Genomic DNA, 27,553 nt, shown 5'->3' with positions numbered 1-27,553 from the left:
CAGGATTCATCAAAAAACGTATATTTCTATTTTTACCGATTTTAAGAGAATAATTAACTGCTCTATTTTTACAGAAAATACACAAAGTGATACAGTCCAAAGACTAATACTCAGACGAAATCAATTGCTAAACATTGGCGGGGCAAAAGAGGAGACCACGCAACGAAAGTACGGACAGGCAACTTTCGGCACCGCGGGAAGGCCCCGACCAGACTGGGGCTCTGCCTCTCCTCCCGCTCCTTGCTGGGTAGTCCCGGAGCCCCGCGGCTCCCCGAATTCCCCGCCCTCCGCCCCTGCGGGCCCACCCTGCAGGCCCCGCCCCAGCCCCGCCTCGTCGCGACGTCAGTTGTTGTGTTTCAGCTCCGGCCGCGGCGGCCGGGATCTACGGCTGTAGAGGCTACTGCCGCGGCCTCCGGAGGTGGCGGGGGTTCTGGGGACCCGTGCAGCGACCGGCGCCGCCCATCCGAGCGGGGCGGGCGCTGAGTGGCCGGGAGGCAGCCGGGTAGCCGCCTGGAGGAGCAGTCTCAGGGCCTGTTATTGGTTTTTTCCCACCGAGACCGATTCCCTCTGCAGAGACCGCGACGCCCCATCCGGGGCCTGGCCGCGGTGCCCGCCTGCCTGAGAGGCGCCGCCCGCCAGCCGGCCCGAGCTAACGTGGAGCCGCCGCCGTGCCCGCCGTGCTTCTCGCGGAGCCTGGGCGGTCGGCGGGGCCTGGGGCCTGGGCTTCGGGCGCGGCGCTGCGGCGGTCGCTCCTCCCCGCGCAGGACACGCTGGGCCCCAGGCCTGGCCCGGCCGAGCGCCGCGCCCTCCTGACCCGCGGCCGCGGGAGTCCGGCCCCCACGGCCCCTCGGGCCGGGGCCTGCCGCCCGGATCCCCGCCTCCTGGGCGAATCTGAGTTATTTTTTGGTCTCTCCCCCTCCCCCTTGAGATCGCGGCGCCGGAGGGCGGACCCCGCCACCTGGGTCAGTCACCCCCGCAGAGGGAAGCGTCCCTTGTTTTGTTCTTCCCCGCGAGCTCTCCCCGCGCCTCTCGCCTTTCAGTGCTTAATGGATGGCGGTTGTGAGTTTTTCCCATTTATTTTTGTCGCCTCTTGACTGGGAGGCCCGGCGCGAGGCTCTGCGCCTCTGCGTCCCTCGTCGCCACCTCACGCCCGCGCAGATCCCGTCACCTGCCTCCCCGCCGGGGATGGCCGGCCAGTGACGGCGCCGGGTGGCCCGCGCGTGGACACTGGGCCCTCGCCCAAGCTGCCACCGAGCCGCGGCCTCCGTCCTCGACCTTTCTCTCTCCCGTATTCCGAGCTCTCTGGAAAGAGAGGAGACGCCAGGGAAGATGTGGTTGAAGCTTTTTTTCTTGCTCCTCTATTTCCTGGTCCTGTTCGTTCTGGCCAGGTTTTTTGAGGCCATTGTGTGGTATGAAACTGGCATCTTTGCCACCCAGCTAGTGGATCCGGTGGCGCTGAGCTTCAAGAAGCTGAAGACCATTTTGGAGTGCCGAGGGTTGGGCTACTCAGGGCTGCCTGAGAAGAAGGATGTCCGGGAGCTGGTGGAAAAGTCAGGCGAGTATCTAGCTTCCCCTAGGGTCCCCTCCACCTGGGAGAGGGGACGACCTGTACCTCCTGGTACTTGGCTGTTCCCTCAGAGTGAGGCCTTCCCTGGAAGGGTTAAAGCTGCCCAGGTTTCTTCGTCCAAGCTTTCTACAATCAAGTATGCGGATCCCAGCTTTGAGGAGGAGGCTGAAATTGCTTGAAGGGGTGTTGGTGTATCCTTTTAAGGTTGTCATAAAATGACAGTTTAAAGTGTGGCTTCTTAGCGTTGTTTACTAAGTTGTGTGATTTTCTCAAAATTCGGGAATATGAACTAGTTACAAACTGGAAAGCATTATTTGTCAGTTGAAGTTCATAAAAACCTAAGAAAAACTCCAAAACATTGTCTGTCAATAGTAGTATTTGTCACGATAGTAATAATAAGGTACCCAGAGTGGGTACACATCTTTGGAATACTTACTATCAGAGGCACTTGGGCCTAGGATTTGAATGTTAGTTAAATCATGAGTTTGAATATAGACAGTGTACACCGACTTTAAGTCTGAAAAGGCGAGTAAGTCTGAGTAAGATGAGCATTTTGTGTAAATGCCGTGTTCGAGTTTATATTATATTTCTGTTAGGATTTTTTTAAATTTGCATCTTGGATGTAAAAAAAAGTTTTTTTTTGTCTTCTGTGTCACAGGCACCCTTGCATTGTTTAATGGGTTGAGAAATATAAGTGAAATAGTGCTGAGAGAATATTCAATGTCTTAAATAATGTTTTTTTCGTAATTGTTGGTTTTGGTAGGATTGGGTGAGAAATATGATTACTTTTTTTCACTGCTGGACAAAGTATATCTTTGTTTGGATATACTTCCTGAAAGTGGAATGTAATTTGAGAAAGGCTTTCTGCGTTGCTGTAGGGAGCAGCTGAAACTGATGGTTATCTTTTTTTGTTGTTTCAAGTATTTCTGTCAGCTGTCTTTTACAAGACAAATCTTTTCCTTCTTTAGTACCCTATAGACATGTAGCGTGATAGACAAGAATATGAACTCGCTAGCAGTTTAACACTTGGATATTTGTAGGTTGTGGGTTATAAAACTCGTATCTCACTGTTAGGATAGAGGAGAGGAACCCACTCTGCAAAAGTGATAAATATTTCGTTAGAGAAAATATAAAATCGTGTATTATTCTTGCCCCTTGTTTGCTGACTGGTTTATGGTGATTCTTATTTTTACCATAGGGGGAAGAAGTGGAGTAACTAGGGTAAAAGATCTCTACTAAATAAACTCTCTTGGTTTAGAGATAAGAAGTGTCTTAATTACTAAAGCCATCATTTTTTATGGAAAATAATTTGATCACACATTTTTTTTTTCTTTTGACATTTATTATTGCCATCTTTCGGGACTAAAAATACTTGGCACATTGAATGTATTAGGAGTCCACATATAACTTTAAGACGCACAACCCAGTATGACTCAAATCACACATTTTATGGCAGAAAAGTCATGGTATAGTGGTTTAAAAATTTAAGTGTTTATTGTGAATGGTTTTGCTGCTATCATGGTGCAGTGCTTGGTTTCTCACTGTTTAATATTTAAGGTAAAAGTTAAAATAATTTGACTTTAGTGTTTTCCTTTCCTTTTTGTTTAATGATACAAGCTCTAAATTTACACTGTAAATTTGTATATGAATGTGAAGTTTGTTCTAACAGGTAAAGTTCTAACCTCCAAGTCATACAAACCCTGTTGCTCTTTTAAGCAGGGCTGATGGCAAATTCTGTGAACCCAATTCTACATCTTTTTTTTTTTTTTTTTTTTTTGAGATGGAGTCTCGCTGTGTTGCCCAGGCTGGAGTGCAGTGGCTGGATCTCAGCTCACTGCAAGCTCCGCCTCCCGGGTTCACGCCATTCTCCTGCCTCAGCCTCCCGAGTAGCTGGGACTACAGGCGCCCACTACCACGCCCGGCTAATTTTTTGTATTTTTTAGTAGAGACGGGGTTTCACCATATTAGCCAGGATGGTCTCGATCTCCTGACCTTGTGATCCGCCCGTCTCGGCCTCCCAAAGAAGTAAGAAGCATATGAGCCATACTGTTTAAAAATGTATATGAAGCCTGTGTCATACGTAAAACTAAATAATTAATAAAGTGGTACCTTTTTGGAGTGGTACAAATTTGGTAATTTCCTAATAATTATGTGATAACCACACTAAAATATAAGCCCTATTCTATAAGAGATAGATTTTTGTCTATTTTGTTCGCTTTTGCCTGACACGTAGGAAGTTCTTACTATATACTTATTGAATGTATGACACCTAAGTGGGTATATTCAGGTTCTACTAGTAGCTCTTGTCCAAAGAATACAATGAAAGTACAATATCATGATTCTTAACAGTCTAAAAAATGGAATTACTGAAATTGGGAATCTAGGATTCTTGCAATCTTATTAGTGTTACTCTTTTCCTTTCTTTAGGTGACTTGATGGAGGGTGAGCTCTATTCTGCTCTCAAGGAAGAAGAAGCATCCGAATCGGTTTCTAGTACCAATTTCAGTGGTGAAATGCACTTCTATGAGCTTGTGGAAGACACAAAAGATGGCATCTGGCTGGTTCAGGTATGAAAAGCAGTGATAATTTGATATTTTGAGAACCCTAAAAAATTATTTTTACTCAAATAGTATGTACCAGCCAGTGACACTTCGTGTACTTGTGTCTTGTTTCTCACACGTAACTCAGTTCTCTTAGGGAGGCTCTAGTATCTTCTTAAAAAGGTTTTGGAAACTGAGGAAAATGAACATTGACTAGTGGGAAAGAGAAAGTTGGGGGATGGGAGTCAACTTTTTGTTTAGAATCCCCAGAAGCAAATCTATTTTAATTATTGGACCTTTGTTGAATTGAGAAATACACATATATATCCCTTTTATTTAGTGATTTACACTGTTTCTCTCAGTTTTTGTTATCTCCAGTTTTCAATTCAGTGACCTGAATAATTTTTATATGTAAGTAAGAACCCTAAAGTAAAAGTAAAGGAATCATTTATTAGGGAAATAGCCAACTTTGTGACTATAGAGAAGCTGTTGCGGAAAATGGCGGGGGTGCTTATTACATAGCTGATGATGATGAGATTATAATTTTTAACCCTCGTTTTTATGATAGCAAAACTGTGAGACTTAATTAGCATATTAGAATTTTAGAGCTATGAAGGACCTTAAAAATATTTTATGCTTTCCAAGATGTAATTTATGGCAAGTGGGCATGTATTATCGTTTACATATTTTAATTTAAATTAGAAAAATTATATTAACATGTAAATTTCATAAATTTTGCTTAGGAAGGACTAAAGTTATTTACATTTTAAAACTGTACATTCACTTAAAGTGACATATCAAGTAAATTAACAGCATGAATGTGGCTAAAATTATTAATGTAGTCTGTGAATGGCTGAAGCTTGGAAATTGTATCAGACTAACCTTTTCTGAGACTCTGAGAGGTAAACTAGCTTGCCCAAGGTCATGGAACTAGTTGGTAATATTGAACCAGGGTGAAACCCAGATCTTCTGATTTCTTGTCCAGTACTCTTGTCATTTCACCCTGGAGTAGGCAAAGTTTGATTCAGGGCATGAAAATTAAAATAGTTTCTTCATGTTTCTTTCTGAGAGTAAAGACTGCAAATATGGTAGGAAAAACTTTGAGTTCAGAGACCTTAGTTGCAGGTCTGGTACTGTCACTAGCAGTATGATTGTGAATAGGTATGTTTTTCTGTTGTACATGACCTCAAATAAATACATATACATCTAAAAAGGATAAAATATTACAGTAGTCTTCTGTGCTAAAGAGTTGAGGTTTGGGAATTCTTCCAGAGATGACATTGTTTATCCATGGCCTTTCTTTATTGTAACCTTCCTATTGCATTTGCCCTTTTACCTTCCAGATAATCTAATTCAGTAATTTTAAGTTCAGCAATGGGAGAGAATGCGAGGGTATAGGTGTAGTCCATACATTATCTGTTTAAATTTTAATTTATTTCTGTGTTAATTGGAGTTGAAAAATAAACTGTAACTTTTTTAAAGCTTTAATTTATAAGTATATTGTTATTCCATTTCCTTTCTCTGGCACTTATTTCTAATAGTCTGATTGAGAAAGACACTGGTTTTGATAATTTTAGATTTTATTACTGAAGATGAATTGAATAGCCAGTGCCACTGCCCTGCGTTCAGTGTCTAAATGTTTGTCATCCACATTGACTGATCCCATGGAAATAAATGGTGAAGATGTTGCACACCTTTGAAACATAGAAGGTCCATGTCAAAAGTCTTGAGTTCTTTTGCTATATAGGCTGCTGCCTATAGACAACAAATACATTCTGGTTCAATAGTTAGCAGTATATTCTTGGCTTATAAATGATCTACTGTTTTTGATGTCCTGTTAAAGATATTCATGAATTAAGCTCCTGTAATAAATATGTGACAGAATTCATCAAAAGTTTATTTAGCAGTTGTGGGTGTGCCAGGCCCTGTTCTGGGCCCTAAAGATATACCAGAAACACATACCAAGCTATGTCCTTGCTCTGTCAGGTAGCTCACATTCTAGCTGGGAGAGGCAGACACCAAATAAATATTTAATATAACATCAGTTAGTGGAAAGTACTAAGAATAAAAATAAGCAGATTAAGGAGAGGAGAGTGGCAAGGAATTCTCTGGTAAGGTGGCAAATGAAGTGAAGAACAAATAATGATAGTAAATGGTAGCATTGCAAATTCTAGTTGCTAAATTTTTTTTCTCTGAAAATATTTTTAAACCTCATAGGTATTAATAGCTGAAAAACAACTCTTAAAAAATAGAATGTATTTCTATGGTTTTCTGTATATGGAAATGATGCAGTAGGACACCTACTTAATTTTTCCAATGATGCTCAAGGTTTGCACTGACCACCACTGTCTGGCTTGTGTTCCTTGAGGCCAGTGGCTTACATCTGTCAAATGGCTGGCCTGGTCTGAAAGAACAATCTCTGTCAGGACAACTGAGAAGAATGAGATTGAAACCTTGTCCATGGCACTGTGAACTAGCCAGCTAAGCCAATCAGCACAGCCACCTTGGTTTAAGCCCTTAAAAGAGGGTTGTATTTTTTTAAAACTATGCTTAAAATTGAAAATATCTACTAGAAACAGAAGAGAAATGTCGTCTCCATTGCTTGCCATTCTTTCAGCTCAGATCATATATATTAATCTATTGTAAAGGATAACTTTCAAGAATTCAGTTTTTAACAATTTGAATTGTTGTTATTTTCTGTTTACGGTAGTCCCTCCTTATCTGAGGGGGATACATTCCAAGACCCCCAGTGGATGCCTGAAACTATGGATAGTACCAATCCTATATAATCTATGTTTTTTCCTATACATACATACCTGTGATAAAGTTTAATGTATAAGTTAGGCACAGTAACAACAACTAATAATAAAAATAGAACAATTATAACAATATACTGAAATAACATTTATGTAAATGTGGTGTCTCTCTCTCCGAATATCTAATTGTATGTAGCATTTTCAGACTGCAGTTGACTGCAGAAAGTGAAACTGAGGATAAGGGGAGGCCACTGTATTTTAGAAGAAGCTGACTAATTTGTTCTCTGTCATTTGTTTTAAGTCTATGAGAAGTGTTTTCATAGATAAAGATGCACAGATGCCAGCCAGTTCAATCCTCTTCACATTTTAAAGCTTTTCCAGATCCATTTTACAATATAGTCTCTGTAACGTGAACAGAATTAATTTTAGTTTTCAAGGTAGCAACGTACGTATGACATCTTTACCAATGACACACTATGATATACATGAAGAACCAAGTGCTCTTTTTTCTAAGTTATTTCTAACATTGTTTTTCTCCTTTGGTCCTAACCCAAGCTCGTATCTTTCATTAGCTATTCATTTAACAGTTTTGTGGATTCTTTGGCCCCAGTCTTCATAACATTACAAATAGAAGATGGTTACTTATCTTTCAAAAGACCCTTAGTCAGAGAGGCAGATGGCACATTGGATAGGCTTCTGAGGTGGAGAAGTTAGCATAATTTATGGGTTTTATGGATTTATCCTCCTCTTAACATTTCTATTTCTCTGTTTTTACTTTTGTCATAGTTCAAAGAAGGACATTTTTGTTGCCTACTGGCTGTGTTACATCATACAGAATTTAATGTCACTGGAATTGTAGCAGTGAGAAGCATCGTATGATTTAAAATAAAGCTTTGGGTCAATATTTACTGAAGTATTACATCAATATATTTCCTGTTTGGCTTACAAGAGTTAATAGCTGATTTTAAACTTGTTTATCTTTGCTCCTAGACAATAGTTTTGTTCGAGGAGATTCTAAATTACGTATTTCTTTCTTGACACTACTGTGGAGGTGAAACACATAGCAAGCCACTTTATCTTATGTTTTGTAGTGGTAAAAAAAATTATAAATTCATAAAGTAAGAATACAAAAAGTTAAAAGACCACTGTTTTAATTTTGTCAATCACTTGTCCTTACTCTTAATGATTTTATATAGTTTGCGTGTATATACTAGGTTGCCTTATGATTTTGAAAGTAGAGACTCCCTATTATAATGAAATACTGAGAATGCAGAAAATATCGTAGCACAATGTTCTTATTGTTCCAGGGAGTTATGTTACTTAACTAAACCTGGATGTTATTGTATGGAGGTTAACAATATTAAAAGGGGTATGCCACATGGTTTGATCAGTGATAAACCTCACCTCTAAATAATGGGCATTTTAAAATGCACTGAATTAGACATCTTTATGTCTGACTGAGGTCAAGAACATTAATATGCAGTTGCTTAGCAGAGTACTATTTATCCAGAAAACATCTTGGTACAGGTTGCTGGGGAAGGGACTTTGATTATAACAGAACTCAGAAGCTTAAGAGTCTTTCCTTTAGAGACTCTGTGTAATCAGAACTAGAAGAATGAGTTATTAAACTGTAAGAAGTTTAAATTGTTTCCTTTGACATATTGAGCACCCATATGAGCTGGGCACTATATTAGCTGCAGGGACCACAGTGGTGAGCAAGTGTGGGGATGCCAGAGGCAGATATCCTGGGAAAGGGAATGGAAAGATTGCTTCACTTCTAGCCTGTGTTGCCAGGTCTGTTCCAGACCTGGAACTCAAGCTGTACTTTCTCCAGTTTTTTTCTAGTCTTTGAAAATGTTCCCCACATACAGTGTTCCTTCCTGAGCTGCTGAGGAAAATGTCTCTCCTTTTAATGAGACCAGCCATATGAATGCTACTCAGAATCATCATGCATCCTTCTAGGATATGAGCTATAAATTGGGGACTCTTACTAGTATGACATAGTGTGTGTGTTTGTGTGTGTGTGTATGTATATATATATAAAATACATAACATATAAGGCATATATGTATATATATTAGGCTGAGAATATTTGTTGTGCTCTGTGACTCAGTTAGATTAGTTATTTTGTGAAAATATTAGTATTTTTATAGTGGTTGGTTAATTTAAACTCCACCAGATTTAATTTATGCTAAACCTTCAGTTGAATTATATAACTATATAGGACATTGGACAAATTTTTAATTGCATAAATATAGCTGTAAAGTAATATAAAATGCTTTCATGCAATGCCTACAAGATTTTTCATTTTTGTGTAGCTCAGTCAGGGATCCTTAGACTCTTCAAAAACAAATGCTAGAACAGGTTGCTGAATAAATAAGGCCCTGGCATTGAACATTGTCTTGTACCTGCCCCAGGTACAAGTATGTTCCCACCTCTTTTCACAGGAAAAGAGTATGTTCCCAAATCTTTTCACTCACTTCTGCTATCTCTGCTGGAACCAGGACGTACCTGGGAATAACCCCTCTCATTCCTCCTTCTTTTCCTAACATTGGAACTCTTATCACATGTCTCAAAGATACCTGTGCAGTGAACAGGGTCTTCACTGAAAGCTGCCTCCAGACTTAGGAACTAAATATTTACACTGGCGAGGCAACCTCTAAACTCCTTGGAGCAGTGTCATTCTGCACACAGACCTGAAATGTTTGGGTTATTTGCAGCCTTCATCAAGAAATGGGATAATGCCTGAAAAGTGAGTTATTTTTGAAAGAGGGCAAAGAGTAAAGAGTATGGTAGTATGCTTGCACACATACTTCTTAATCTTCCTAAGGAATCTGAAAAATAAGTTAAACGTGTCTTTGATTAGTTGACCAAAAGAACTACCAGATTGACTCTTGAGTGGTAGCAATAAAAATTTAAAAAAAAGAGAAGAGGCAGCAGCAGTCTGCTTTGTTTGATCTTCCTGATTTTCTAGGTACAACCTTTTTTTCTTTCCTTTTTTTTTTTTTTGTTTTTTGTTTTTGAGATGGAGTCTTGCTCTGTTACCCAGGCTGGAGTACAGTAGCACCATCTCGGCTCACTGCAACCTGTGCTTCCCGGGTTCAAGCGATTCTCCTGCCTCAACCTCCCAAGTAGCTGGGATTACAGGTGTGCGCCACCACGCCCAGCTAATTTTTGTTTTTTTAATAGAGGTGGGGTTTTGCCATGTTGGCCAGGCTGGTCTTGAACTCCTGACCTCAAATGATCCACCCACCTCGGCCTCCAAAAGTGCTGGGATTAAAGGCGTGAGCCACCGCATCCGGCCTCCTAGGTAAAACTTATAAAGTACTTTGGGGCAGAGAAAAATGTAAAAGCTAGGGACTTACTGGGTAGGGTAACTGGTATAAGCATCGTTCAAAAGAGCTTTCACCTATTAAGTCCATGTCCCCAGATTGCCTTCTTCCTGGTTACTTCAACTGTCTTGAGTAGTTGAATAAATTGTATCTGCCTCAATAAGACCACTTATTTTCATTAAAAAGTAGTGTCAAAACCATGGTTGGGTGCAGAGGTTCATGCCTAGAATTCCAACACTTGGGAGGCCAAGGCAGGAAGATCACTTGAGGCCAGGTATTTGAGGCTGCAGTGAGCCATGATTGAGCGACTGCACTTCAGCCTGGGGAACAGAGTGACACCCTGTCCCTTAAAAAAAAAAAAAAAAGTAATATCGAAACCATTTGCTTAATGCCCTAAATTGTGTATATGTATTCATTAAGCTTCAGACTTATGTGATAAACTGTTATGTATGCATGTGTGTCTTGGTAAGTATGAGGATAGTAGTGGAATGTCACAGGGGTTATTTGGCACTTCAAGTCACTTGTCATCACCATGTGCTGTCTCTTCTGCTGCCCTCTGACATTTGTTAGACGTTCTAGCAGAGAGGCCACAGATGAGGTGGCTGCACCACCTCTTGTATCTCCCAAGGAGTTGACTGTCAGCACTCATTTTACATACCTACCTGCAACTTCACTTCCTGGAGGCTTTGTGAGTGTGAAAATGGTCCTTCCTCCCAGAAAGATTAGAGGTCCCTAGAGTATTATGTTGTAATTTTGAATTGTATAGTATCAGTAATATAACATTTATGAAAATAAACTTGGCCTATATACCCTGGACTTAAACAGATGGTTTCATGATGACTGTAGACATTTTTGGCTTTCCTTTAACTTCCCATTTAGTTATTTTTTATGGTCTTGTTTTTAATGTTTTTTGGGTTTTACTGGTATCTGCTTTGAAATTCTGCCTTCATTAAAGGCAGGAAGATTAGGAGATAAAGGGAAAGGTATTAATGATTAGAAAGGCTGACATTTATAAGAGAAGTCTTAACATATTTTGAAGGTCTTGCTCTGTCACCCAGGCTGGATTGCAGTGGCACGATCTCTACTCACTGCAACCTCCACCTTGCAGGTTCAAGTGATTCTCATGCCTCAGCCTTCTGAGCAGCTGGGACTACAGGTGCCTACCACCACGCCTGGCTAATTTTTGTATTTCTAGTAGAGACAGGGTTTTGCCATGTTGGCCAGGCTAGTCTTGAACTCCTGGACTCAAGTGATGCACCTGCCTCGGCCTCCCAACATGGGATTACAGGCGTGAACCACCACACCTGGCCTCTTTTTCTTAAGATTCTTTTTCTTTTCCTAATCCTAATTGTGTTTGAAAGCTCTTGCAAATTTGAAGTACAAGTTCAATAATGTAAAATTCATTATGGTAATTATTTTTGTATGTTAGAGCCATTCATGATTGTTAAGCAAAAAGCCATAGAAGTAGTAGTATTTATTGATTTAGTCAAAACGTCCTTTAATAGAAAACATGTGTTTGACTCTTGGCTCCATAATTATACTTTTTAAACAGTGAAATTTGAACTTGTTGAACCTACATGTGAAAATTTTTAGTAAGCTTTATTTGGATTATTGTTTAAAATTTTCAGAGCAAAGAGAAATTATTCCAAGGGCCATTTTCTTTCTGTGTAACTTAATTAGAGAGAAGAGGCCATATGGTGGAGAACATGGCTAGCTTTTTAATACAGTTTTGACTCCCTACCTCTCTTTGTAAGTGCCACAGAGTGTGGGAGAGTTTAATTTACTTTTCAGTGTTTTAAGTCTTTTTTCCTATTGGATGGTTGCTCCTTCTATAAGAATTGTAATGATAATGTGATGATACAGTAAACAATAACTGGGAACAGAATATCTTTTTTTTAAGTGAAATTATATTGTTGATATAAATGGTTGGTTTGACTCCATTTTAGGTAATTCAAGTTCCTTTTTCTCTTTTTTTGGGAATAGGTCATAGCAAATGACAGAAGTCCCTTGGTGGGCAAAATTCACTGGGAGAAAATGGTTAAAAAGGTGTCAAGATTTGGAATACGTACAGGCACATTTAACTGTTCCAGTGATCCCAGGTAAGTTGATTAGGCAATTCTTAGAATTTGAGTCCTGACCAGCATCTTTCTTGTTTGAAAAGGACAATGATACTAGAAGCCTGCTTGAACTGAAAGCTTATTATAATGTGTAGCACACTCTTAGTTACACAGGTGCTTGATTAATAGTTTTTGATAAACTGGCAGTTAATTACTTTTACTCTAAGATCTGTCTCTGTCTTCTCTATCTCTCTCTCTCTCCCTGTCCCTTTCTCTGGCTCTTCTGTGTTTTTTCATAGCTTTAGGTGATATCTCTGTGCTGATCTAAATCATCTTCTATCATTCTGACCTCTAGTTTGCATTTCTTTGCTTATTTCCATTGGCTCTGCAAGTATCCCTAGATATTTTCTTTTCCCTGAAACCTAGTATCTGAAATCAGATTCATTCTCTTTTTCTTTAATCATCCGTGTATCTTTCTACCTTTCTTTTTTTCTGTCCTTCGCTGGTTTTCCCCCCATTTTCTCAAATAAGAATCCTCAGAGGTGTTTTTGTTTATGTTTTGTTTTTTTGTCATCATTTCCAGTATTCAGTCTGTCACATTATTTCTTGTTTTATTATTCCATTATTTCTTCTTTGAAATGCCTTCTTTTTCCATTTCTCATGCTAACAAGTTATAACTTAGACTCATTCATTCATTTAATTTTCCATTTGGTGAATATTTAATGAAAGATTAGCATATACAGCATGTTTTTGTTTTGTGTGGAGGAGGAGGCATATATATATATATATGTCAAAAACCCCACAATATTAGCTAGTTTCTAATGTAGGTAGATATGCCTGACTTACATCCTTTATATGTGTTAGCTGTAATGGGCAACCCATTGGTTGTAGAAAAGTCTCCTAAACCATGACTATACCTCCTTTCCTTAGCCTTACATTTACTTCTCTTCTGCTTAGAACCCCTGTTTTGCCTGCTAGTAATATAAGGTGAGATCGATGGTAGAGTTCCCCTAGGAGTTGGGAATAGGAGGGAAGTTCCTGCATCTCTTAACTCACATTTAGTCTCCTCATCTACCTGCAAAGCTCTCATGCTCATCTGCACCACAGAGTCTTTTTTTCTTTTCTTTTTTTGAGACAGGATTTGGCTCTGTGACTCAGGCTGGAGTGCAGTGGTGTGATCATAGCTCACTGCAACCTCCAACTGATGGATGGGCTCAAGTGATCTTCCTACCTTAGCATCCCAAGTAGCTAGGACTATATGCATGCATCACCACACTTGGCTAATTTTTTTTTTTTTTTTTAGAGATGGGTCTTGCTGTGTTGCCAGGCTGGTAACCACAGAATCTTAACCACATCCCATTGACGTTTTGTTGAAATGTCCAAGATAGCTTAAGTCTTAATGCTCTTTTGAAAAGGAAATCATTCTGATCTCCATCCATCATTTACCAAAGATCCTATTTCCAAATAGAGTCTAAGTGAAAGGTCTTTGTGTCCCTCACTGATTTTTACAATACCTAGAACAAATGATAATGCTGATACTTAGATTTTTTAATTTATGTCAAAAGTCAGTATTCATATCACTATCTTCTTTTAAAATACTTAATGTATTTTTAAAAACTCAATAGAACTAAATAATATATTTCAAACATTATAGTTTATAAATATATTAGAAAATATCAAATAAAAACACATTTTAAAAATATATAAAGTTGAATATATTAATTAAAGTCTAATGTTATTAGATAATAAAGAATTCAAAAACAAAATAAAAATCTGTTAAATATGAAAAACTGAAAGAATGATTAGGTGGGGGCAGACAGATCATAATCTTGTAAATCAGAGTGCATCAGAAGTGTCATAATTCAGTCCAGTGGATTTTAGTGCAAATTTGTTTAGCTCTTCTTTTAAAAAGCTCTGATTCTGTATTAGCTGAGAAATGGTGAAGAGATACATATAACTTAGCTCCAGATGTTTTTCTCTAAATCCTTCATCTTCAAATAATCCTAGCTCTTATTTACAATTGAAGCAATGTTTTTTTGAGTAACTTTTTGCTTTTTTGTTGATTGTAGCTATAGTTTTTGTTATTTAAAAAAAGTACTTCTACTCAGCTTCATCAGAAAATGATTTTGTTGCACAGTGACTTGTACCAGTTCCAATAATGTGTCCCTGACTCCTCATTTGGAAAGTCCTCCAACTGGAATAAGAACTGTTCTTGCCATAGAAGCTGTGCTTAGTCAGGGTCATTTTTTTCTTCTTTTGATGACTATGGAGATATAGAAGAACAAAATTTAGAGATACAGAAAAGAGTGTTCAGAATTTCAATGCAGGGTATAAGTGGGCAGAGAATAGTGTTATTCAGGAAGTGTTTTAATCACATATTTTGAGTAATTGAGTCATCATCTTGATTTTGGAGTTTTAAAAATACCAAAAGTCTGTGCTGCATTCTTTGACTGTAGTCCCTTCTCTGGGGTGGCCTCTGGGCAGCTGACTTCAATATGCTGGTCCCACTGTAGAGCTATACTTTCCTTACCTGTTTAGCTCCTGCCTTGTCTGTTTTGTGTTGCTCTATAAGAATATCTGAGGCTGAGTGGTGGCTCACGCCTATAATACCAGCACTTTGGGAGACCAAGGCAGGTGGATCACCGGAGGTGAGGAGTTCAAGACCAGCCTGGCCAACATGGCGAAACCCCGTCTCTGCTAAAAATACAAAAATTAGCCGGGCTTGGTGGTGGGTGCCTGTAGTCCCAGCTACTCAGGAGGCTGAGGCAAGAGAATCGCTTGAACTCAGGAGGTGGAGGTTGCAGGGAGCTGAGATTGCACCACTGCACTCCAAGCCTGGGTGACAAGAGCGAGACTCTGTCTCAAAAAAAAAAAAAAAAAAAAGAATACCTGAGGCTGAGTAATTTATAAAGAAAATAGATTTTTTTTTTCTTTTTTTGAGACGGAGTCTCGCTCTGTGGCCCAGGCTGGAGTGCAGTGGCTGGATCTCAGCTCACTGCAAGCTCCGCCTCCTGGGTTCACGCCATTCTCCTGCCTCAGCCTCCCGAGTAGCTGGGACTACAGGCGCCTGCCACTTCGCCTGGCTAGTTTTTTGTGTTTTTTTAGTAAAGACGGGGTTTCACCGTGTTAGCCAGGATGGTCTCGATCTCCTGACCTTGTGATCCGCCCGTCTCGGCCCCCTAGATTTATTTAGCTCACTGTTCTGCAGGCTGTATAAGAAGCATGGTGCCAGCATCTGCTCAGCTTCTAATGAGGCTTCTGTGCTGCCAGAACATGGTAGAGAAGGTCAAAGGGGAAGTGACCACATGTGAAGGGCATGTGGCTTTATGTCAACCCACTGTCAAGGAAACTACTCCATTCCCACAAGAACTAATTCAGTCTTGCCAGAGCTAGTACTCACTAACTTGAGAGCAGCACTAAGTATTCATGAGGGATCCGCCTCCATGACCCAGACACCTCCCACTAGGCCCCACCTCTGAACACTGCCACACTGGGAAGAAAATGTCAACATGAGGTTTGGTGGGGACAGACAAACCGTAACCAAACCAGAGCAGCTCCCTTAAGAACATTCAGGACTACCACTTCAGAGCAGCTTCTGACTCTGTCTAGTTGTAGCAACTTTAATTTCTTTCCCCATATATCCAAAAGGAGTGGCCTTGCCTGGCTCTACCTCTTCTCATTCCCTAACCAACAGATCAATTTCAGAGAGCTTTTTCTATGAGGTTCATACTCTGTAATTTTTTTGAGAAAATAGGAGATGAGGTGGTAATGATGTGTGGGTAGGGTTGGGGAGATGGGGGTTGGTAAAGACAAGATAGAGGACATGGGAATTGCAGGAGCTGAGTGGTAAACAGGAAGCCTTATGGCAAGAGTGTCAGGGATGGTGGCCTGTGGAAAAAACAGGGAAGGAGAAGAGAAGGGATTGCAGAGAGAGCCAGGAAAGCCAAGGAGGCCAATGACCTTGTCTGAAAAAACAGCATACATAAACAGAAACGTTAAGGTTTCTTTTTCTTTCTTTCTTTCTTTCTTTTTTTTTTTTTTTTTTTTTTTTTTTTTTTGAGATGGAGTCTCACTGTATTGCCCAGGCTGGAGTGCAGTGGCATGATCTCAGCTCACTGCAACCTCAGCCTACTGGGTTCAGGCGATTCTCATGTCTCATCCTCCCAAGTAGCTGGGATCACAGGTGCATGCCACCATGCCCAGCTAATTTTTGTATAGTTCAGATAGGGTTTCACCATGTTGACCAGACTGGTCTCGAACTCCTGGCCTCAAGTGATCCGCCTGCCTTGGCCTCCCAAAGTGCTGGGATTACAGGTGTAAGTCACCAAGCCTAGCTCTTTTTAAATATAGCATGTGACATCAGCACCTGGAAGACCAAAACTCACAAGCCATGTTTCTTATCATTTTCAGTCTTAAAATTCTCTAAGAGATTTTAAAAGGTCTCTAAGAGAACTCAAAAGGTTTAGTTTAAAAACTAGAGGATATTTTCATGGTATTGTCATTGAATTTATTCAGATTGTAAAAAAAAAAATTTCAAATTTGTTTTTATATTGATGTAAGGTAATACAACATTATTCTATCTGGAATGATAAAATTATTACTTAGCTCTGAACTGAAAAGAAAGCACATAATATGTTTGTTTTCTTATATGAAGAAATGTCTGCACTTAGAACTTGTTCATTTTACAAAGTAAGTTTTCTGTCAGAAAGACTGTCATTTAATTTATGACACAAATCAGATGCCACAGTAGGAAGATAAAATGGATGGCCAAGAGTTGAAATGTGTCATCACAAATATCATGTGCAATGAAAACGTTAAAGATACTCGAAGATATTTAAGATATAAATAAGACAATTGTCCATATGCATTTGACTTGTTACTTTTTTGGGATAGGGTAAAAATAGAATTCATGTCAATCAATGAATTATTATTTTGCATTGAGTAGAAGATAATTATTTTGTAGGAATATATACTTTTCAGACCATTTAGTTAAAACAGTAATGATATTAATGGAATCTGTCTTATTAAGGAAGTGAATCAACTCAACAAGAAGCTAAGAGTCACGGTCTGTGATTTTGAGTCACCTAGACAGTTTTCCAGAATCATCACTAACCTTGTCTTAAAACATAGCATCTTGTCATCATTTATCTTAAACTATATCACAAAATCCCTGAGATAAAATTAGTCATATTATCATTATAAAGCCATATGCTATCTATGTCAAGACTCTTCTCTCTTCATCTGATTATGTGATGTGTAATATGCTTATTTAATAAAATATAATCCATGCTAAGTAAAGCATAGTATCTATGAGTTTTACATCAATATTCTGAGTAGCAAAATGAGAAGTCAGATATTTATTACTATGCATATACAAATCTGTAACAAATAAAACATATCCATGTGGTAGTTTGTCTTTTTTACAATTGTATTGAGGTAAATTTTACTTAAAAATTTCACATGGTAGGTTTTGGGGAAAAAAAATACTTTGTAAAAACAAAAGATTAACTCTTCTGTGTGGTACATGAAAAAAGAAACTAAAACGAGCTAAAACTAAAAACAAAAGGCAGCCTGGGCAACATAATGAGGCCCATCTCAACAAAAAATTATTTTAAAACTTAGCCGGGCATGGTGGCATGCATATGTGGTCCTAGCTACTCAAGGAGGCTGAGTCAGGAGAATTGCTTGAGCCCAGGAGTTCGAGATTACAATGAACTGTGATTGCATCAGTGCACTCCAGCCTAGGTGAAAGGGAAAGACCCTATCTCTTAAATAAAATAACTAAAAATTTAAAAATAAAAAACAAAAGGAAAATATTTTCACTTACAATCTCTTTGCTGGGATACAACAGCTGTTTTCATTTTTCTTTTTTTTTTTTTTTTTTGAGACAAAGTCTTGCTCTGTCGCCCAGGCTGGAGTGTGCCAGTGGCGTGATCTCAGCTCACTGCAACCTCTGCCTCCCAGGTTCAAGAGGTTCTCCTGCCTCAGCCTCCCAAGTAGCTGGGATTACAGGCATGCGTTGCCATGCCAGCTAATTTTTGTATTTTTAGTAGAGATGGGGTTTCACCATGTTGGCCAGGATGGTCTCAATCTCCTGACCTTGGCCTCCCAAAGTGCTGGGATTACAGGTGTGAGCCAACTGCACCCAGCCTGTTTTCATTTTTTAATATTTATTTTGTCTCATTACCTAGTTTTCTAAGGGGAGATGGATGTCACAAGTCTCCTAGCAAGAACCTGTCAGTAGACAGGTTTCCAAAAGGAAGAGAGTCCTGACCCTACTGAATAAATCTAAACGAATGATTGAATTTTAGTTAAATTCTTCTGAATATAGTCTGCTGTAAAGTGGGAATCATTCTTGAAGTGAACCTCTTAATCTAAATACTTCCTGTTTTTGTTTCCTCTTGTTAAATACTCCCCTTCTTAATCTTCATTGAAGAAATAAGAGAATACAAACATATATGGGGCTTGCAGTTGCTCTTTTCTTGGTTGGCTTTTGTGCAGATTACTTTGTAGCAGTCAGGCATTGTGGTAGTTGTTAATTAAATGGGTGAGCATGACTCCTACCCTCAAGGAGCTCGTACCAAACCAATGACTCAGCCTTAGGATAATCTGTTTTCTTCTCTTTTCTCCACCCATCTGGATTCTAACCATCCTTTAAGACCTAGTTCAATTCCTGAACCATTCATGAAATCTGCACCAGCCCAAACTTTGAACTTCTTTTGCATTATTTAGCAACCGAATATATAAAGTTTTATCTCTGTTTTGTCTCCTTAATAGGATTTTAAATTCCTTCTGAGCATGAATTATTCTTATCTTCTGGATCTTAGCACATAACTCAGTTGTAGGTACATAAGATACACTTTATTTTAAAAAAAAAGAAACATAGAAATACAAAACAAACTAGAAAAACAGAGCTTGCTTTTCACAGCTGCCAAGTAGTGGTACTACTTTTTGATTATTTGGAGATTATTTGGTTTTGGGAACAGGTGCTAAAGAAATTTATCAGGGAAGATAAATTGATTGCATTACAGCCTAGCTGTTTACTTACAGTTTCCTCTCTTATAGATATTGCAGGAGAAGAGGCTGGGTCCGATCCACACTCATTATGTCTGTTCCACAAACAAGTACTTCAAAAGGGAAAGTCATGCTTAAGGAATACAGTGGACGCAAGATTGAAGTAGAGCACATTTTTAAATGGATAACTGCTCATGCAGCTTCTCGGATCAAAACCATTTATAATGCTGAACATTTGAAAGAAGAATGGAATAAAAGTGATCAGTATTGGTTAAAAATATACCTATTTGCAAACCTTGACCAGCCCCCAGCTTTCTTCTCTGCACTAAGTATTAAGTTTACTGGAAGAGTTGAGTTTATTTTTGTTAATGTAGAAAATTGGGACAACAAGAGTTATATGACAGATATTGGCATATATAATATGCCATCATACATACTTAGAACTCCTGAAGGAATTTACAGATATGGAAACCACACAGGCGAATTTATATCCCTTCAGGCCATGGATTCATTTTTGCGCTCATTACAACCTGAGGTAAATGATCTGTTTGTTTTGAGCTTGGTTCTAGTTAATCTTATGGCTTGGATGGACTTATTTATTACACAAGGAGCTACCATCAAGCGATTTGTGGTTCTCATAAGCACTTTAGGGACATATAATTCTCTATTAATTATTTCCTGGCTACCTGTGTTGGGCTTTTTACAGCTACCTTACTTAGATAGCTTTTATGAATATAGCTTAAAATTGTTGAGATATTCCAATACAACCACACTGGCTTCATGGGTAAGGGCAGACTGGATGTTTTACTCTTCACACCCAGCCCTGTTTCTCAGTACATACCTTGGACATGGTTTACTAATTGATTACTTTGAGAAGAAGAGAAGGCGCAACAACAACAATGATGAAGTCAATGCCAATAACTTAGAATGGCTATCAAGTCTGTGGGACTGGTACACCAGCTACCTCTTCCACCCGATTGCTTCTTTTCAGAACTTTCCTGTAGAATCTGATTGGGACGAAGACCCTGACTTATTCTTGGAGCGCTTAGCTTTTCCTGACCTTTGGCTTCACCCTCTGATACCAACTGATTATATTAAAAACTTACCAATGTGGCGATTTAAATGTCTTGGAGTCCAGTCTGAAGAGGAAGTGTCGGAGGGGTCTCAAGATACTGAAAATGACTCAGAAAGTGAGAACACAGACACTTTGAGCAGTGAGAAGGAAGTATTTGAAGATAAGCAAAGCGTACTTCACAATTCTCCAGGAAGAGCAAGTCACTGTGATGCTGAGGCTTGTTCATGTGCCAATAAATATTGTCAGACCAGCCCATATGAAAGGAAGGGAAGGTCATATGGATCATATAATGCTAATGAAGATATGGAACCTGATTGGTTAACTTGGCCTGCTGATATGCTGCACTGTACTGAATGTGTTGTTTGCCTAGAGAATTTTGAAAATGGGTGTTTGCTAATGGGGTTGCCTTGTGGTCATGTGTTTCATCAGAATTGCATTGTGATGTGGTTGGCTGGGGGCCGACATTGTTGCCCTGTTTGCCGGTGGCCTTCTTATAAAAAAAAGCAGCCATATGCACAACACCAGCCCTTGTCAAATGATGTCCCATCTTAACCATGTGCAATTTGTCCTTTATGAGCTTTGAGTATCTTACAGCTTGCCTTTTTAATGTTAGTCACAATGTTTTTGTGGTTTGAAGTTTAGTTTAATGTTAGTGCAGTGACAGGAAATACACATTATGCTAATGTTGATGACAGAATTTGGTTGCCTTGTGTGTTAATTGAATGCATACTTAATTGTAAAATTTTTTATTTACAACATTGGAAATTCAGAAGTTAATGTTTTTTGTAAGCACAAAAGAAGTATGATAGAAATTTATCCTAGCAAGACTTTACAAGATAGGATCAAATTCTAATAGAATTGAGCCGGTTTCTTATCCTAAATGTTTCCTCCCTTTTTACAATCTCTGTCCAACACCTCTTGGTTAAATAATGTATGCTGTGAGACATGAAATTAAAACAGACCTATGAAATAAATTATTTTAAAACCAGAAGATTACAGATTTTCCAATGTTAATTTTTTTTGATAAGGTGGCTGAATGATATAGGTGTTTTGCTGATTTGTTAATTTCACAGGTAGATCAAACATGATTCTTGACTCATGTTGGGGAGGAAGACAAAATGTTGCTGGCACTTGCTGGAAGTGACAGTTCACCTTTTAGCTTGGTTAGCTTTGATGGGAAAGAATTTCATGGTGGGCTTTTGAAAAAGTACTAAATAATTTATTAGTACTTAGCACATTCATCTAAATAAAATCAACTGTAGCATATTAGCCATACATAAATTATGTTTTTTCTGACTTCTACTTTTGAAAGTTTTTAAAGCTACAGAAAGCTATAAACATAGTACAGCGAACATCCATTTCTTTTTATCTGATTTCACCAAGTGTTCATATTTTGTTATATTTATTTTATCTCCTATCTCTTATGTGTATATTTCTTTTTTTTTTTTTTTTTGAGATGGAGTCTCACTCTGTCACCCAGGCTGGAGTGCAGTGACATGATCTCGGCTCACTGCAAGCTCCGCCTCCTGGGTTCACACTAGTAGTTGGGACTACAGGCACCTGCCACCATGCCTGGCTAATTTTTTTTATTTTCAGCAGAGACAGGTTTTCACCATGTTAGCCAGGACAGTCTCGATCTCCCGACCTCGTGATCCGCCCGCCTAGGCCTCCCAAAGTGCTGGAATAACAGGCATGAGCCACCGCACCTGGCCACTGATCCTTTTGAAAATAAATTTCAGTCATCATGATGACTGAGCCCTAAATATATCACATATCTAAGAACAAGGACATTCTTTTATGTAACCACTATACCATTATGACACTCAAGAAATTTAACATTGAATAATAGCTAATGTATATAAAAATCGATACTCCCCAATTGCTCCTAAAATATCCTTTATATCTAAATGTTTTTGTTTTATTTTTATTGTGAACTCAGACATAGTTGATACATTAGGTTTAGTCCCCTCCTTTACATCCTTTCCTCTATAGTAATTCCCCCTGCCCCCACCTTTTACTTTTTCTTTTTTTTTTTTTTAAAGACAGTTTCACTCTTGTTGCCCAAGGCTAGAGTGCAGTGGCACGATCTCAGTTCACCGCAACCTCCGCCTCCCGGGTTCAAGCGATTCTCCTGCCTCAGCCTCCCAAGTAGCTAGGATAACAGGCACCTGCCACCACACCCAGCTAATGTTTGTACTTTTAGTAGAGACTGAGTTTCTCCATGTTGGCCAGGCTGGTCTCAAATTCTCGACCTCAGGTGATCTGCTCACCTTGGCTCCCAAAGTGCTGGGATTACAGGTATAAGCCACGGTGCTCGGCCACTGCCCCCCTTTTTAAAAAGTAGACTTCTTTGATTTCTCTCTGGTGTTCTGTTTTATTTTTATTTTTATTTATTTTTTTCTTTTTTTGAGACAGAGTCTCTCTCTGTCGCCCAGGCTGGAGTGCAGTGGCAAGATCTCAGCTCACTGCAACCTCTGCCTCCCTGGTTCAGGTGATTCTCCTGCCTCAGCTTCCCAAGTAGCTGGGATTATAGACATGCACTGCCATGGCATGATCTCAGCTCACTGCAACCTCCACCTCCCTGGTTCAGGTGATTCTTGTGCCTCAGCCTCCCTAGTAGCTGGGATTACAGATGTGCACCACCATGCCTGGCTAATTTTTGTATTTTTGGTAGAGACGGGGTTTTGCCATGTAGGCCAGGCTTGTCTTGAACTCCCAGCCTCATGTGATCTGCCCACCTCGGCCTCCCAAAGTGATGGGATTACAGGCATGTGCCACCACGCCTGGCCAATTTATTTATTATTTTATTTTATTTTATTTTTATTTTATTTTTTAGAGACAAGGTCTTGCTCTGTTGACCATGCTGGAGTGAAGTGGCATCAGCATAGCTTACTGCAGCCTCAAACTCCTGGGCTCAAGGGATCCTCCTGCCTCAGCCTCCCAAGTAGCTGGAACTACAGGCTCGAGCCACAGTGCTACGTTTGTTTGTTTGTTTGTTGTTGTTTTTAAGAGTTGGAGTCTTGCTCTGTTGCCTAGGCTGGTCTTGAACTCCTAGGCTCAAGCGATCCTCCCGAGTAGTTGGGGTTACAGGCACAAGCCATCATGCCTTGCTAGTTGCCTTTTCTGTTACTAACATTTTTGGAGACTACAGGATGATTGCCTTACAGAATGCTCCACATTCTAGATTTGTTTGTTTCTTTCATGATTAGATTTAATTAAAGGATCTTGCCCTAGAAGATATGTACTTTCCATTTGTATGGCATCAGAAGGCACATGTGAGTTTCTCCCATTATTGGTGACATTTGGTTAAAGTGATATTTGCCTTATCTTCCCATTCTAAGATACTTTTTCACTTTAAGAAGGAGTCTGTTGAGACTATGCAAATATCCTGTTCCTCAACAATCTAACCCAATGACTTTAACATCTGTTGATTCTTTGCATCAATCAATTATTAAATAGAAGTTGCAACAAGGGAATTTTATTTCTTTATTTCAAGACAGGGTCTTGCTCGGTCACACAGGCTGCAGTTGCAGTGGCATGATCACAGCTCCCTGCAGCCTCAAATTCCTGGGTAGCTGGGACCACAGATGTGTGGCACCATATCCAGCTAATTTTTGTATTTTTTTTTAGAGACAGGGTTTCGCCACGTTGCCAGGCTAGTCTCAAACTCCTGGGCTCAAGTGATCCACCCGCCTTAGCTTCTCAAATTGCTGGGATTACAGGCATGAGCCACCGTGCCTGGCTAAGATGGGGGTTTTCTAATACCATCATTCATTCTACATTTATTGGCTGACTTTTTGTGAACAAGAACTTTCCATTTTTCTTTCACACTTTTGATTCACAGATTTTTTTAAATATCCTATGTGTTAGAATTTATTATTATTATTGATTTTCAAATCATCCCAGATTTGGCTAGAGGGAGCCTCTCTAAGCCAACTCTTACGTCCTATTGATAGTCCCTTTAATCTTGAAGCACTTCCTTGACACAAGGTATCCTAAGTTCACTTTGTATTTTCCCTGAGCCAGCCCTGTAATCAGCCATTTCTTCAAAGTGCCCGTTTCATGGTAGACTTTTAAAATCCTTAACTGGATGCCCCCCAAAATGGCAAGAAATTTTTTTCATTCTGAATTGCTGTTGGACTACTAACAAACATTTTTTCCCCTTCACAACGCATTGTGTCTCACTTTCATACGCTAAGGAATAATAAGGCCTAGCAGTTACTTTGTATTAATATTTGGGAGTTTTAAAATAAAAGTACAAGCACTGCTTCTTGTGCTCTAATTTTACTTTTGAAAAAAGTAATTATTCACAGTTCTTAAATGAGCATAAAAACAAATTTAAAAAATTTTAAGTGCCCGTATTATTGTAGATGTTAGTGTTTCCTAAGATTCTGCCATTGGTTCATTGATTTTTTTTTTTCTCTCTTCATTGGATGTCTCCTAAATCTGCATATCTAAGCAAAGGTCCCTCCTAGATCTTCACTTTCATTTATAGCTATCTGCTGGACAGCTCCTCCTGGATGTTTTTAAGTACTTAATAACCCTAAAAGAGCTTTTTTATTCATTTATCCCATTCCCAGTCATCCTCTTAATTAAGGTCCTGATTTCAATGAATGAAAAATTATATATATATACACGTGTGTATGTACATGTGTGTGTGTATTTACATACATAAATATATAATTTTTCTATACAAAAGCATAGAAATTTTTTAAGAGAATTAAAATTTCTCCAGTATTCCAGGACATACGTTGGAGACTACTAACTTGGAAGATAAACCAATCTCTAACACTGGCTTTCAAGGTTCATAATCTGCAACTGGCCTACCTCTTATACTCATCGTGACACTCTATTCTGCTTGTGGCCCAGGCTCATGCTCTGATTTTTCCCCAGGTTGGTGCTTTGCTATTCCCTCTACCTGATATTCTCACCCCTTCGTCTGTGCTGTGCCTGGCAAATTCCCACATTCTCCAGAAATTCTGTCCCTTCCTACCCATCTTCTCCTTCCTCACCAGGCTTATAAAGAGACAAAAATATACAATGGACACTCAGGTGAATGTCACCCAAGTGACTTCAGACTTACCATTATCCTATGTGTGCCCTTCCTCCCTATCCCAGTGATACCATGTACATGCCTGTCACGCTTAGCTGCACTGAATTAAAACTCTTGTGTATTTGGTGAGCTCCTTTATGGTAGGAACTGTTTTATCCATCCAAGTATCCACAGTGATGGCACAAAATAGACATAATAGATTTTCAACGTTAGATGAGCAATAAAAATACTACAATGAGATCACAGGGAAAATAATTGCCAAAATTACATGTCTCCAGGCAAGCTTGACTCATTGCTTAATTGTCAAGCACAACAAGTAATAATGCTTTTGTCAGATTTTCCTGGAGGTGGAGCACTGAAGGAAATATTTAAGGTTGACAGACTCTAAACTTTAGCTGTGTTTAAAAGAAAAGTTTGAATTCTTAGAACAACCTATCTCATGTAATGAGCTATGGATTTCAAATATGTGGGCTATGTAGTTACTGAACTCTATGGTTAACTGTAATAGTAGGTAGGACAGATTTATTCTGATCAAGAGTCTTTCTTCTGTCTTCTCTAATAATTTCTTGTGTAGTCTTTTCTTTCTTTAAGGATAAGCTCCCTGAGGGCAGGAGTAACACTATAATCTACTCTTATATCCTTAACATATTAGACTCAGAGTAGATATTCAGTCAATAATTGTTGGCTTGAACTTTAAGAATCTATTTTATTTTTTCCCTTTACCAAACTTTTATTTATTTATTTATTTATTTATTTATTTTTGAGATGGATCTCACTCTGTCACCCAGGCTGGAGTGCGGTAGCACGATCTTGGCTCACCACAACCTCCTCCTCCCGGTTTCAAGTGATTCTCCTGCCTTAGCCTCCTGAGTAGCTGGGATGACAGGTGCACACCACTGCACCTGCGTAATTTTTGTATTTTTAGTAGAGTCCCCCGACATTGGCCAAGCTGGTCTTGAACTCCTGACCTCAAGTAATTAACCTGCTTCAGCCTCCCAAAATGCTGGGATTACAGGCATGAGCCACTGCGCCAGCTTTTGCCAAACTTTTTACTATCCATTTAGAGGTGGAAAAGATTGAAGAAAACAGATTGTATTTTTAGTGCCCATTAAAAGTGACAAAAATATTAATATTTATGGCCTGTTCCAAGACAAAAATCTTAACTTTTCCCCATAGTTACATACTTCTTTTTATCTATTCCTTACATTGTTTGAGAGCCTAGCAGATTATTTATGTGATCTTTCTCCTTGTTCTCCCATGTTTTTCTCCTTGGCCATTTTATTATTCCTTAACATTCTACCAAAGGGACATGAGGTAGAGAAAGATGAGATGTTAGGTCCTTTTTGCTATTGGATCTGATTAAACACTCAGAGAAGAATAAATTGAAATTTAATTGTTAAAATATTTTTGAATCATCTGTGTTTTAATCATTCTTGTTCTTTGTTGTCAATAATTAAATTTATTGACATGATCAATTTAGGCAATCTTTTCTTTTCTTTTCAGTTTTTTTTTTTTTTGAGACAGAGTCTCGCTCAGTCGCCCAGGCTGGAGTGCTATGGTGCCATCTCGGCTCACTGCGAGCTCCGCCTCCTGGGTTCACACCATTCTCCTGCCTCAGCCTCCCAAGTAGCTGGGACTACAGGCGCCCGCCGCCACACCTGGCTAATTTTTTGCATTTTTAGTAGAGACGGGGTTTCACCGTGTTAGCCGGGATGGTCTCGATCTCCTGACCTCGTGATCCGCCCGTCTCGGCCTCCCAAAGTGCTGGGATTACAGGCTTGAGCCGCTGTGCCCGGCCTAGGCAATCTTTTCATTTAATTTTTTGATAATTAAGTGTAAAGTCATTTTTTTGTAATGATGTAAAATCTCATCAAAATATTTTATTGTTTTATATATACTAGATTATTCCACTTCATAAAATCCTTGTGCAACAGATCGAGTAGAAGAATTCCCACTTAATAGATGATCAAGAACTCAGGACAATGCAGATAGTCACAGATGTGACTAGGATGCAGCTTTCAAATTTGCATGTCTTCAGGGTCCCAGGAAAGTTTAAGTCAGGAGTGATGAGAGCAGAAATGTGTATGCTCTACTTTTAATTTTTTTTTTTTTTTAGAGGGAGTCTTGCTCTGGTGCTTAGGCTGGCGCGCAGTGGCATG

At 39.3% G+C, this 27,553-nt stretch overlaps 1 protein-coding gene across 1 annotated transcript; it reads left to right on the top strand.

Annotated features, from left to right (window-relative positions):
• Window positions 1-347: 347 nt before the first annotated feature.
• On the top strand, window positions 348-21,332 carry RNF103 (ring finger protein 103). Its single transcript, XM_007969980.3, has 4 exons — window positions 348-1,555; window positions 3,995-4,134; window positions 12,179-12,294; window positions 19,318-21,332. The coding sequence occupies exons 1-4, from the start codon at window positions 1,330-1,332 to the stop codon at window positions 20,891-20,893; spliced, it is 2,058 nt and encodes a 685-aa protein (XP_007968171.1). The 5' UTR covers window positions 348-1,329; the 3' UTR covers window positions 20,894-21,332.
• The last annotated feature ends 6,221 nt before the right edge of the window (window positions 21,333-27,553 follow it).

This window comes from Chlorocebus sabaeus, chromosome 14 (genome assembly GCF_047675955.1).
Source record: "Chlorocebus sabaeus isolate Y175 chromosome 14, mChlSab1.0.hap1, whole genome shotgun sequence".
In the NCBI taxonomy this organism is placed as follows: Eukaryota; Metazoa; Chordata; class Mammalia; order Primates; family Cercopithecidae; genus Chlorocebus; species Chlorocebus sabaeus.
The sequence above is the reverse complement of the archived record's forward strand: the minus strand, read 5'-3'. Positions and strand labels throughout refer to the sequence as shown.

Coding starts and splice junctions, on each gene's coding strand:
- RNF103 (XM_007969980.3), top strand. CDS start 1,330: ATGTGGTTGAAGCTTTTTTTCTTGCTCCTCTATTTCCTGGTCCTGTTC. Junction 4,135..12,178: donor ATGGCATCTGGCTGGTTCAG/GTATGAAAAGCA, acceptor TTTTGGGAATAG/GTCATAGCAAATGACAGAAG. Junction 12,295..19,317: donor AACTGTTCCAGTGATCCCAG/GTAAGTTGATTA, acceptor CCTCTCTTATAG/ATATTGCAGGAGAAGAGGCT.